The sequence below is a fragment of the Pongo pygmaeus genome, chromosome 18 (assembly GCF_028885625.2).
Source record: "Pongo pygmaeus isolate AG05252 chromosome 18, NHGRI_mPonPyg2-v2.0_pri, whole genome shotgun sequence".
Lineage (NCBI taxonomy): Eukaryota > Metazoa > Chordata > Mammalia > Primates > Hominidae > Pongo > Pongo pygmaeus.
The window spans coordinates 46,342,847-46,355,337 of NC_072391.2; the positions used below are offsets into that span (position 1 = coordinate 46,342,847).

At 53.2% G+C, this 12,491-nt stretch overlaps 1 protein-coding gene across 1 annotated transcript; it reads right to left on the reverse strand.

The window, feature by feature from the left end:
- Window positions 1-9,104: 9,104 nt before the first annotated feature.
- CBLN1 (cerebellin 1 precursor) lies at window positions 9,105-12,420 on the reverse strand. The gene is made up of 3 exons (XM_054455188.2): window positions 11,795-12,420; window positions 11,516-11,635; window positions 9,105-10,189 (listed from the first exon to the last, which is right to left on the reverse strand). Exons 1-3 carry the CDS (start codon window positions 12,056-12,058, stop codon window positions 9,992-9,994), a joined length of 582 nt encoding a protein of 193 aa, XP_054311163.1. The 5' UTR covers window positions 12,059-12,420; the 3' UTR covers window positions 9,105-9,991.
- Between the last annotated feature and the right edge of the window lie 71 nt (window positions 12,421-12,491).

A 12,491-nucleotide genomic window follows, 5' to 3' on the forward strand; every position in this document is an offset into this window, starting at 1 on the left:
AACATTACTTTCTTATCCTTCTCTGTACTACACTCTCTTGTGCTGGACTGTGGGTGAGGCAGGCTCCCCGCCTGGTTTTTCTACAGGACCTGCAGAGCAGAGCTGCTGCTGGGCAGGCACGCAGAGATTCTGAGGTCAGCATTGTGGAACCAAAGTTTTGATTGACAACTCCAAGCCACCTAGGTATTTCTGTGGTGGATATTTTACAGTCTGAGGATAAGTATCTTTTCTCAGCAGCTTTAGACTCACATTGCTGCTATTTCTGCCCCCACTCCTCCCTTCTCCCATCTTGGGGAGAGTCACGAAGCTGCTTCTGTCTTGTGCATGACTCTTCAGGCCTCACTCTCATCCCTGAGTCCTCACCTCACCACCCACTTCTGCTCCATGTTGAGCAACAGCTCCAGGAATGACATCCAGGATGCTTTTCACCTCTGCCCCAGACCAAAGCCCCTCTGCTCCTTGTTCTCTGTTTCCCACTTGCAGGATAACTTCTGCAAGAAAAAATTCAATAATTCACAGCTAACTTCAGTTTTCCCTAGCCCAATCACATGCTTGAGCTGAATTATGCAATTTTAACAGCAGATATTAACAAGGAAAAGGCCCGTTTATTGGGCACGTGGCTAAGAGACCAGTTTTCCAGCCCCATCCTTGAGCTCACAGCTCCTGATGCACTTCCCCTCAATATGAAGATGGTTTCTGGTGGGTGACATGTTTAATGGCTCCCATGGACCTCAGCTTCTCCTGAGCTCCTGAGGAGAGGGACTAATGAGGAGATGGCTCTGCTCTGATGGAGCAGAAGCCCTGAGCTCTGGGGACCAGGACTGTATGGCTGGTTTGCCATTCCATCATTCATACATGAATCAAGCCCCTACTATTCTAGGCTCTCTTCCAATCACTGGGAATAAAGTAAGGCACAAGACAGCAAGGTTCCTATCCCCAGGGAGGGAGAGAGGCAGTAAACAAGTGAACAGATAAATGAGCATTTTCCAGGGTCACAACTGCCATAAGGAAGATAAAGCAAGGCAGTATGATAGAGCTCAGTTGGTAAAGAAGAGGTGTCTCAATATTAGACAGAGTGATCAGGATGGCCCCACACTGCAAAGGTGACTTTTTTAGCTCAGATACAAAAGTAGAGAAGAAAATGGCCACAGCAATAAGTGGGAGATGGAAGAGTATCCCTTGCCCATAAAGGATCGACAGGTGAAGATTCTGGGACAGGACACAGCTTGGCATATTCTAGGAACTAACAGAAATCCAGAATGAGCTAATTTGCAATAGAGAAAAACAATAGAGGATGATGTCTCAGAAGTCAGCAGAGGCCCCGTCATGGAAGGCTTGGGGGCTACTATAAGGAGTTTTGGTTCACACTGGATAGTTTTAAGCAGAAGAGTCACTTGGCTTAGTTTACATTTTGAGAAGCTCACTCTGGCAAGTGAGGAAAAAATGGGTTAAGAAGAGTCCAAAGAAGGCTCACAGCCAGGCTCAAGCATGTAATCCCAGCACTTTGAGGCAGGTAGATTGCTTGAGGTCAGGAGTTTGAGACTAGCCTGGCCAACATGGTGAAACCCCATCTGTACTAAAAAAAAAAAAAAAAAAAAATGTAGCCAGGCGTGGTGGCTCATGCCTGTAGTCCCAGCTATTGGGGAAGCTGAGGCAGGAAGATCATTGGAACCTAGAGGCAGAAGCTGCAGTGAGCCGAGATCAAGACACTGCACTCCAGTGGGCAACAGAACTAGACTGCACCCCGCCCCCCACCCCACCCCCCTACCACTCCCCAAAAAAAAACAAAAAGAAGACTGCCATCAGATCTCTAAGAGCTAGCCATCAATGGCTTTTTCTGTGGGCTGGGGCTATCAGGCAGGATGCTAGTGACAACTTTAAGCTGGAAATGCAGACACAAAGACCCTTATTGCTGTCTGTGGAGTCTTGTATTGCATAGACTTCAAGCTAGCATGGGACCCTAGAGGCTGTGTGGTGTCACTCCTCGGGGAACAGACTTGTTTCTGCCCTCAGCCTGGATCCCAACTTTTCATGACAGAGACAGGGACATATTTAGGCAATCAAGGAAAACAGCTGCAAACTTCACAGCCTCAAAGAGCACCACTGTCACTCACTTTGATGCAGGAGGTTATTGAGGCCCACATGCTGGTGAACCTGCCAAGTAAGTCCCCACTTGGGAGGCATCAAGAGCCCAGAGCAGGAGGAAGAAAATGCACCAGACATCCAGATGCCATGTGAGGATGAGCTGTGAGTTCGCACCCACAGCTCAATTGGTATTGCTAACATGCCCTCTCCCTCAGCACCTTCAGAATAAGTAAATAATCCATCTACCTGAAATGAACTCCAAAAAGAGTGAAAGAGAGAGAGCATTTGGAACATTTGCTGAGACCTAAATTGACCAACTTTGATCAAGATGAGTTAGTAAAATAGCAGGCTCCTCATCAGCTGCATTTTAATGCCATATTTGGAGCCACTCAGTCATTATAAAATCATCTGAACTTCTCAGCAGAAGTACACATTGGGGAGTTTATTTTTGAGCCTCTCAGAATACAAAGGAGAGTCTTTCCAATTCAAGATCTGGGCAGAGCACACAGCTTTCTTTTAAATGAGCAGGAAGAAAATGCCCAGTTGCCACTCTTTTGTTAGTAATTCCCTCTTCCCTCTTTGAAAGTTTCCCTGAAAGTGTGCAGTAATTTCTGATGATGGAAGAAAAGGCTCTTGAGCCTCACCTGAGTAAGCAGGTTGCTGCGGCTAGCAGAGCATTCCAGAGACCCTTTGTCGGGCTGAACTCCCAACTGGACACTGGGTCTGAAAAATGTAGGGGGTTGGGGGAGTCTTTGGTTTTATTTAGAAGAAACCAGCCAAGCCCACTCCACCTCCATGATCTGCAGGAGAACCCAAAGCTATGATGGGATTTCAGAGTTCATTCTACTTCCAGCCAGAACAAAAACCCAGTGACCTTATGGCCATCCATGAACAAGGAATTACCAGCCCCCTCATTGGCCAAGACCCTGTATGGCTACTTTTTACATCTGGCCAGTGTGCCAGTACCATGGGAAAGCCTGCTGGTTAGCACTCTCTGATCTTTGTTACCTACCACTATCACTAAGGCGGCAATGCCCATTCATTGCCACAGGCTGAATGGCTTGATCCTGGATTAAACAACCAATCAACCAATACCAAATCCCATTATTAAATGCTGGTGGGAAAAGGAGAGTATCCCTCTCCTTTAAGGAAAATAAAATATGGTCCCTGCCCTCTAAGGTGCTCACAGTATGTTGGACATGTGGACAAACAGCATACAAAAACAACTTGTGCTATAGAGTTGACTCCAGACAACAGGTACAATGCAATTTCATTCCAAAATAAACATTCAGGGGAACAGTGAGGATTTAGAGAAGAGCACAGTGCCAAGCCTGCACCCTAGAATCTCACAGTCCCATGAGTCCCACTTCCAAAGTATTATACATATAATTCCTCATTCATTCATTGGAGAAATACTTTTCATGCTGACTGTTTCCAAACACTGTGCTAGGCACTGAGGACACAGCTATAAACAAAGCAGAGAAGACAGATACCTTTGTGGAGTTCCCAGTCTGGTGGGCCAGGCAGATGCATTCACAATGCAACCAGTAATCCCTCCATCCATCTGTTCACACAGTCATGTGTTCACTTTCTCATGCATTCAAGGAACACTGAAAGAGCATTTACCACCCCTGGCACTGAGCTAGGCATTGGGCACACTGCAGGGAGCCTGCAGATGAGGGCCTGATCCTCTTGGAGCTTAGCATGCAGCAGAGATATGGTCAGGGCATGATCTGAATAGGAGAGTTCAGGTGGTCAGCAGAGGACAAGCTGATGAGTAGGGGTCAGGGAGGGCTTTGCCAATGAGGTACAGGGTATAGGAATGTGCTCAAATAGAGCACTGAGGTTAGGTTGGAGTCTGCTCAGATGAGGCACCCTGATCCCTCACCTTACACCCCTTCCTTGAAGTCTTTGGAGCTTAGCAAGATGAACAAAAATCTCCCTAGGCTCTGGGCTGTGGCCACACAACTGGAAAACCTCTGCTTAGAATCACGAGGCTCTCCTTCCTGACATCAGCAGCATTGTGTTTCCTTGCCGCCTCCTGAAGTGCAGGCAGCCTCATCTATGCACAGCAAAGCATTTTCCCCGTAAGAAGACCTAGCAACAAATCCAAATGCCAGCCCATACATCTGATTCTGGCCTCTTTCTCATTGTCCCTGCTCACTACCTTCTCAGGATCACAGCTGGGACTTGCTGGGGACAGGCTGGGCTCAAATTGAAATGTGAAGAAGAGATAAAAGCAAGTGCAGGTACCTAGAAAGGTTTCTGTCTCTGCCCAGGATCTGGGAGCACTTCCATTTCAGCATTGTTCCTGTTAGTGATATAGGGGGTGGGGAGACGGGAGGGACTGAGAGGTCCAGGAAGTCCCCTGAAGGGCACTTTCATTGGCTGTGTCCATATCCTGCAACTGTGCCAGACACAGTTTGGGTTAGCTCATGACACGATCACAGGCCACCTGCTCTGTGCCAGGCACTGTGTAGGAAGCACAGGGCCAGGCAAGATGAGGAAGACACAGTTCCTACCCTGGAGGGCTCACCCTCTGAAGGGACACAGACATGCCAACAGAGCTCTTGGTCTGATGGGAGAGCCTGCAGACATGCAGAGAACATTCATCCACAGTGGTCGATGCAAATATACAAGCAAAGGGATGAAGAGGAAAGATATTTAGGGGGTAAAATCTCCTATTCTTGTGGTTGATGTGGGTGAGGATGGGATGAGTGTGCAGGAACAAGAAAGAACACAGGGTCCTTTTCCTACATCCACCATTCAGGTTCGCTTGCTCTCTGGTTTCAGTTTTCACATCTGATGCTGCTGGGATTACCCAGATGTTCCCATATGTCCTGTTTCTGTGATTGTGGGATACGCCAGGTGTCTGATCGCTCCTTAGTATTGCTGGATTTATTCAGCACCTACTATGTGTCAGGCAGTGGTGAGCACTTTCTGGACTTTTTAGCATAGTCTTCACGACTACCCTGTTGTGAAGGCATTACTGTTCCCATTTGAAATGCGAGGACGCTGAGGCTCTCGGGCAGTGTGTATGTATCCGCTATGCAAAGAGATTGAGAGATCTTTGTAATCGCCCCTGAGCAATCCCACCCCGCCCCCGCCTTTTTTTCTTTTTCTTTTCCTTTTTCTTTTTTTCTCTCCGTGGAATTAGCTCAAAGGGAGCTGTGCCTGAGCTTTTTCCCTCTGTGCTTGACCTTCCGTTCTGGGGCACCACTGCCCCCCTCCCTCCGCCCACTTCCCCACCCAGAGTCAGTATTAGGTTTCAATGTTTTGTTTGAAAGCCTGTGGAGATGACTAGGCCCAGCACCTGCGGGAGATAGGTGGCTAGACACCAGGAGGAAGGCTTAAACTCACCGGCACTGATCAGAAAGTAAGACCTCCTGGAAGTAACACTAGACGTCTTCTAGCCCACCCCTCGCATTTGTGAGTTGAAAAAAAGTAAGGCTCGGATTCGGGGAGAGTATTCTAAGGTCTCATATGAAGCCAGAGGCCAAGTGCAGGGCACACGTCCGCAGTTCAGGGTCTTTCGCCTTCCACTGGGTCCGCCCCGCCACAAGACCCAACCTGCAATCTGTGGGAGAGTCCCACGCCTTCCCTCCGCCCCGCACTATCCCCCACCACCACCCCATTAAGGCAACAATTAAGGAGCGGGGTGAGGCTCCCTCTCCATCTGGGTAATTATGTTCTCATTAAGAGCGGATGCGCCCGGGCTCTGAGCATTAGCGCTCCAGCGCAGCTTGGAAGGCACGCTCCCAGCTCGGCTAATGGTGGAAGCGGCGGCCGGGCAGCAAGCGAGCTGGGGGGCCGGCGCGGGGCCCAGCGCAACCCAGCGCTGCTCCGCAGACAGCAGACACCACAGTGATCACCCTCGGCTACTCGCCTGCGCGGCTCCCGGGGCGCTTAGCGCGGTGTGGAGAACCCGGGCGGAGAAGCCAGGTGTGGGCTTGTTGGGTCCTAGAAGCCTCCCTGAGTTCCCCCTCACAGTACCTTTAAGCCTGGCTGGGTGCCTGAAACGCTGCGCAGAATAAGAAACAGCCTCTGCCCTGGGAGAACTGGCGGGGTGTGGGGAGGGAGGAGGCAGGCTGGTAAGAGAGGCCACACTCCAAAGTGGGAGGCCAGAGCAGAAAGGCATGAAAGGCTTCCCGGAGGAGGTGACCAAGGTGACCTGGGCTGGGGAGGATCCTTCAGGACCAGGGTCAGGCTGAATGAAGGGGTGGCTTTGGAACCCCTACAGGCTTTGCTCTGAAGGGGTTTATTTGAGATGAAAGCAAAAGGCAGGGCCCAGATCTGGAAGGGCCCAAAGGATTCTAAGCATGAAAGGATGCCGCTGTGAGGTGTGGGTTTCTGAATCGGTCCCCTTCCTAGCCTCTGGCTGGGGGAAGGCAGGTAGTCTCTACCTAGTGCCCCTCCTTTTCCATCTCTCAGTCTCCAAGTCTCTGGTTCCCTCCCAGCTGAAGCCCAATGCTCAGAAGGTGGCTCCCCTGCCTCTAGCAGAAGTAACACTCACCTCACCTTCACCCCAGAGGTGAGGGAGGTGGTCCAACCGCACGTGCCAGGACCCTAAGGCCTTGAACCTCCAGGTCCCTGGGGAGAGCTATCCACAGCCCCACTCAGGCCACTGGGAGGCTCAGGCCTGATGGTGAGGGCAGTTTGAGAGATATGGAGCCCCACATCTCCCTAGGCCCTCTGGGGCGGGGACACCAGGTTAGCATGCTAAGGGCTGTGTGGGCTGTCTCTGCCCCTTGGAACCCACACAGAGTAAGAGACAAGCTCAGCCCCAGATGTCTCCCTTCCCAACCAGCACAAAACAAGTCCTGGTTGGAAGGTGCGGAAGGGGTGTTGAACCCCGGGGAAGCAATGCCTGTACTGTGTGGGTAGAACATCTTCCCAGGGGAGGCAGCCTTTCAGCTGGACTTCTTGGGTCCTCAGCAGGATAGGATTTTGCAAAGTGGAGGAGAGAAGGGGTGCTTCAACTTCAATCAGGAACAGCAGGTGTGGCGGCATAAAGACAACAATGGGAGGTAGAATCATCAGATGGCAAGGGAAGGGGTCAGCAGGTGGAGAAAGAAGAGGGAGGCTAGAGCCCAATTAAGAAGGTTCTCCAATACTAGGTTCGGACATTGTGGGAGGCAGGGATCCTTTCCCAGGAAGGAGGTCTGCTGAACTACAGCAAAATCAAAGGAAAATCAACCCCTCTTCTTCGAATTTGGGAATAATTCGCTCCCACTGTACTCACTTTCCAGGCTCCAGAGCTAGGGCTCAGGAGTGAGTCCCAGTTCCAGGATGCACAGGCTTCCCCTGGCCTGCACTCTAGCCCGAGGCCTAGCAATCAGGAGCTGCCACTTGGCAGCCAGGTAAGCACAGGCTGCAGCCAGGACTCACTCACCCAGGCAAAAGAATCTGCAGACTCCCGGTCTGGGAGCAGAGGAGGGCTGGCTCCACAGAGCAGGAGGAACTCTGAGAGGTGTTTAGATTTCTCCCTGTCTTTATATAAATGGGCAAATTTAGGACCTGAGAGCGGACTTGCCAAAGTCACTCCACCGGGACACAGCCTGGTGGCCCCACAGAACAGGCAGCCACGGAGACCAGAACCCCGGTGGTTCTCGCCCTCAGGAAGAGAGGTGACCCACCCACCTGCAGCCCAGGGAGCGCCAAAGCGTTCAGGGGCAGCTTCCTTGAGCGGTGGCTCTCCAACCTTCGCGGCCCTACAGCCTCAAGCTTACACGCACCCTACTGACTATAGGATCTCCACAAGCCCGGAGGGCTGGCCCTGCCACGGCAGAGCTGCTGGGTGGAGCTAGTTTCGCTGCCAAAGGCTCCAACTGTCTCCTACCTCTGCTTCCCAACCAGGAGACTTCGGAGAAAGCGCGTCTCTTTATTAAAAGCAGTTTTTCTTTAAATCCCTTTAAGGCCCCTTATTTCTTCTCATTCCCACTTCCCTGGGGCCTGACAGGGTAGAAGGGAAACTGTTGGGCAGAAACAGAAAAGTACTGGGGTCCACTCCTCACTCGCGAAGTCCCTACCTATCTCTGCGGGTCCCGGAGCCACTGGCCTGGAAGGGCGCCCGCTAGAGCTGCTCCACGGCTTACCGGATTGCATGCGGAGAAGAAACGGGCCCGGGTTTCAACAGAGGCCCCGTGCTCCGTGAATTTCTAACTCGAATCAGCCGCTAGGATAAATCCGAGAAACGTTGTTTATTGTGCTATTATTAACTTTCCCTTCTCCCCACGCCCCTAGAGGAAATAAAATTCATTCCTGAATATTGGGCCAGGAAAAAGTTTCTCTGAAAGGAACCACAACTGCAGGGGACCACCCGGCTGCAGCTCCCAGCTCCTGGCCCTTCGCCCTAGGCTGCCCACTCGCTCCGGCTCCCGACCTCCCCGCTGCCGAAGCAACTGGGTCAGCCTTTCAGACTTAAAACGAAGTCGTTTATTTCAATTTTGCTTTCACATTATGTTCCGATACAATCAAAACTCCTGGACGAACCTCTTGAATAAAGTCCTGTGAATTAGCGGAATCATATATCCTGGGCGCCCGAGTATGCGGCGGGTGGACTCCGGATTCAGAGGAGGTGTATAAAACATACGCTGCTTCGGGAACTGCGAGGGGGACGCGGTGGGAGACATCCGGGGACAGAAGGCGTGAGGAGTCTGCCGCTCCAGGCAGGGTGGTTTGGGTCCTCAAACTGGGACTATTCCTGATGCATTTGGAATGCAAAGAAAAAAATCAAACTTCGCTCCTGGGCCAGCGGCCGCGCCTGGCCTAGCAAGATTTCGGCCACATTTCTTACGTTTCCGCCAAAGCTGTGAACACAGGCGAATGCAGTGCTGGTCCCCGGCCTGGCGCAGGAAGGAGCGCAAGGCCGGCTTTGCGAGGAAGCCCTCGCGCCCAGGCCTTTCTATGGTTGCGTTCCCCCAAGTCTCCTGCCTTTCGGAACCTCGCCCTTTGGCACCCCAGACCCCCAACCTCGCAGCTGGGGAAGATGTGGATTTTAGAAAGCTGTTTCAGAAAAATAAAAGTCCCACTTCGACTTTATTAGATTAAAGCAAAATTAAACCTTGGCTATTCACACGTATGTTACAGAGGAAGAGGAAGCGTCCGGAAGAAGCTCCTTGGCGTTTCGTGGAGCCACAGAGCACGACGGCATTGACAAGCATCAGAACATCAAGCAGCCTTAGATTTCACGATCACTCCGAATAGGACATAGAAATACGGAAACACAGCCAGTTTCCACTGGGAAGAGTTCTTCGTGTACAAATGATATATATTTATATTTTTTAAACCAGTCACCACTAAGGTGAGTCCTTTCTCTGCTAACAAGCAGCCGAGGATACTAAGTATCTTCAGCTAATTAACTTGAACAGTGTTTTAAGAAGAGCAACACTTGCCAAATGAAAACTACCTTCCCCATCCAAAACAAAACAACAACAAAAAAAACCTTACCCCTTTCCAAACTGGAAAAAAAAAAAAAAAAAAGGTTGGGGGCGGGTAATATATCAGATTTCAGTAGGCAGAAGGATTCAGAGGGGGCTAGGGAGAAAGATTTCAGATTATGTAGTGAAATACAAAGTTTCTTTAAATAAATTGCAGGAAACATGAAGTTGGGGGACAAGAAACAATGACAAGGCAGTCTCTTTCTTGATTACTGCAACTGGAATGGGGGAGGCGAGTTTGTTTTTGGAAATGGGAGTGCGCAGAGCTAAGTGAAATTTATTTCTCCTAATAAGGAAATGGACAAAGTTGTCCCACAGCTGGCGCGCACCTTTTAACCCAGATACAGTTAGAGAACATGTAGGAAGTTTCAAGTCGTGCTGCTTTCTCGCCCTCTTAATTTCAGCCTCTTTCTCACTCCCCTTCCTGCCTTCGCCCTCTCCCTGCCTCCCTTCCGGCTACGAGCCAGTCAGAGAGGAAACACGAGGAATCCGGAGAAGGTCGAGTACTTCCAGCCCCCCATCAAGTTTCCCCGCTCCAGCTTGAGGTATGCTCGGTCGCCTTTTTCCATTTGGATTAGGACTCCGTTGCTGGCGGCCTCCCGGGTCACGTCCTGGTCACCAGCGAAGGCTGAAATCACCGGCCACCCGTTTAGCATGAGGCTCACCTGAGAAAGAGAAAGGCCTGCTTCAGAGGCGCAACCTAAGGCCGGCACCGAAGCCGCGGTGGAGCGAACCTCCTCCCTGCTTGGCTAACAGCCTGTAAGGCCTGGAAGCACGGAGAGGTGGGGGGTGGGAGGGGGGGTGAATGGAGGAAAAGGGGCTTTGCAGCTTACTGCTGAGGCTCCAGTGGGGCGAAAGACCACACATCTGGGTGACAGGAAGGGTCTGTCCCCAAAACGGGAGTTGCTCTTATTCCAGTTTCTCAAATGAGCGCGCCAAGCGAATCTCGACTGTGCTCTGTGATCCAATTTAATAAACCCATGAGGTGGCTCTAGCGCCCTGAGACCTTTGACCTCTCTCCCGTTTCCCCTCAGCCTCAAAAAACAAACAACAAACAAAAAAACCCCAGCAACTCAGGCTCCTTCTGGCGCTACCGGAAAAACAAAAACGAATAAACAAAAAGCTCCTGATCCCTCCTGGACTCAGCTGCCAGGACACAGTAGAGAAGCCACTGTGATTTCTGATTAGAAATCTCGCACCGAGGGGCACAATGTATTTCCTCCCCAAACCACGGGCTCAATTCCCGCCCCCATCCAGCCGCGCCCGCCACCGCCTGGTTTTGCCCCTGCAGTGGCACCGTCAGCCAAGGGCCTCGCGCCCTCTCCCCAGCTGTGCGACCCACCTCTCTCGGCGCCCAAGGGAAACCTGGACATCTTTGGGGACCCGGAGAGCCGGCGAGTGATTGCTGGGACACGGCTGGAGCCGGGAGAGAGTAGCACTACGCCGCCTCCCTCCCTTCTCTCTCCACCCCTCACCCTCCGGGGCTAAATGCTGCTAGCTCAAAAACCCAGAGTCCGCACAGGGTGGGGACTGGGGACACTTGGGAGAAAACGGGGGCCCCGTCCGTGGTGCTGAAGACAAGCACACAAGCCGCATCGCAGGCTTCTGAGTCGGGGCAAGGGGTGGGGTGTACTGTCGACGGTGCTTCCTGGGGAGTCCGGGAAGGCTCCCCAAGCGGCAGCTGTCTGGGGCGCTAACAACAGCCGTTACAAGGAAGTCCCTGCAATCCAGGGAACCCTTCGGAGGGACCCGGAAGTCAGAAGCAGAAAATTCTGTCTCTCGGGGGATGGGGCTGGATCCCAAGAGCCAGAGACAGGGAAAGCAGAGGACAGTTGAAGCCACAGAACTGAGAGGACCCGCTATCTGTCCCTCCAAGCAGCCCGAAGTACATGCAGCTGCCACTTCTGCCTACCACCTCCGGACAGCCCGAGCACCCCTGCGGCCAGTAACCCCCCTATGGGGCCAGGGCCCGGCCCGAGGCGTCGGCTGACCTGGATGGTCTGTCTGTTGTAGACTTTTACCACGTGGAAGTTAAAACTGTAGATCCCTTTGCGCGGGGCGATGAAAGTGCTGCGTTCTGAATCAAAGTTGTTCCCAATGTTCACTAGTACCTATAACGAGACCGGAACGAAGGGGAGTGGGCAGGAATCGGTCCCGGACTGTCGTCCCCGCGCCTCCGCAGAGCCCTTGGAGAGGACCGGACATCGGTCTTCCATCCATCCCTCCCTCACCAGCCCAATCTGCAAGCCGCGGGAGGAAGGAGCACTCACCTGGTCGAAGTAGATGATCATGGTGCGATTACTCATCTCGGACGGCTCGTGGTTGGTGCTCCTGATGGCAGAGAAAGCCACCTTGGCGCTGCCGGAGCGCACAGAGATGCCCAGGGCAGTGCCCGTGGGGTCGGACGTGGGGTTGGAGTCGCACACCACCAGGCACTTGCCCTCCAGCACGATGGGCTCCGTCTCATTCTGCCCGCGGGCCGGACCCGCCAGCCACGCAGCCCCCAGCAGCAGCAGCTCCAGGACGCCCAGCATCGCGCCGCCGGCGCCCACCCCGCCCCCCACCCCCAGGGCTGCTCGCGCCAGCCGCCCCCCCCGTCCCAGTCCCGCTCCGAAGCCCCCTCCTCAGCTCCGTGCGCAGCTCAGCCGCCGCCGCTCTGGACGCTACACCTCTTCCTCGCACTCCGGGACTAGCGTCCCCTCCGCGCTGTGTTCCCGGAGCCCCGCCCGGGCCTCAGGGGTGCCGCGGCTGACCAGCCGCACTTGGATGCATAGCCGCTGCTGCTCGGTCCCGCTGCTGCCGCCGCCTCCTGCCCGCACCCGCCGCTGCCGCCGCCGCCGCCGCTCTGAATTATTGATGCAGCCGGCGCTGCAGCCGGAGCGGGCGGAGAGCGCGCGCCGGGCACAAAGGCGCGGACCTCGGCCTGGCCCCGCCCCCGCCGCCTCCCGGCCCGCCTCCCTCCGAGGC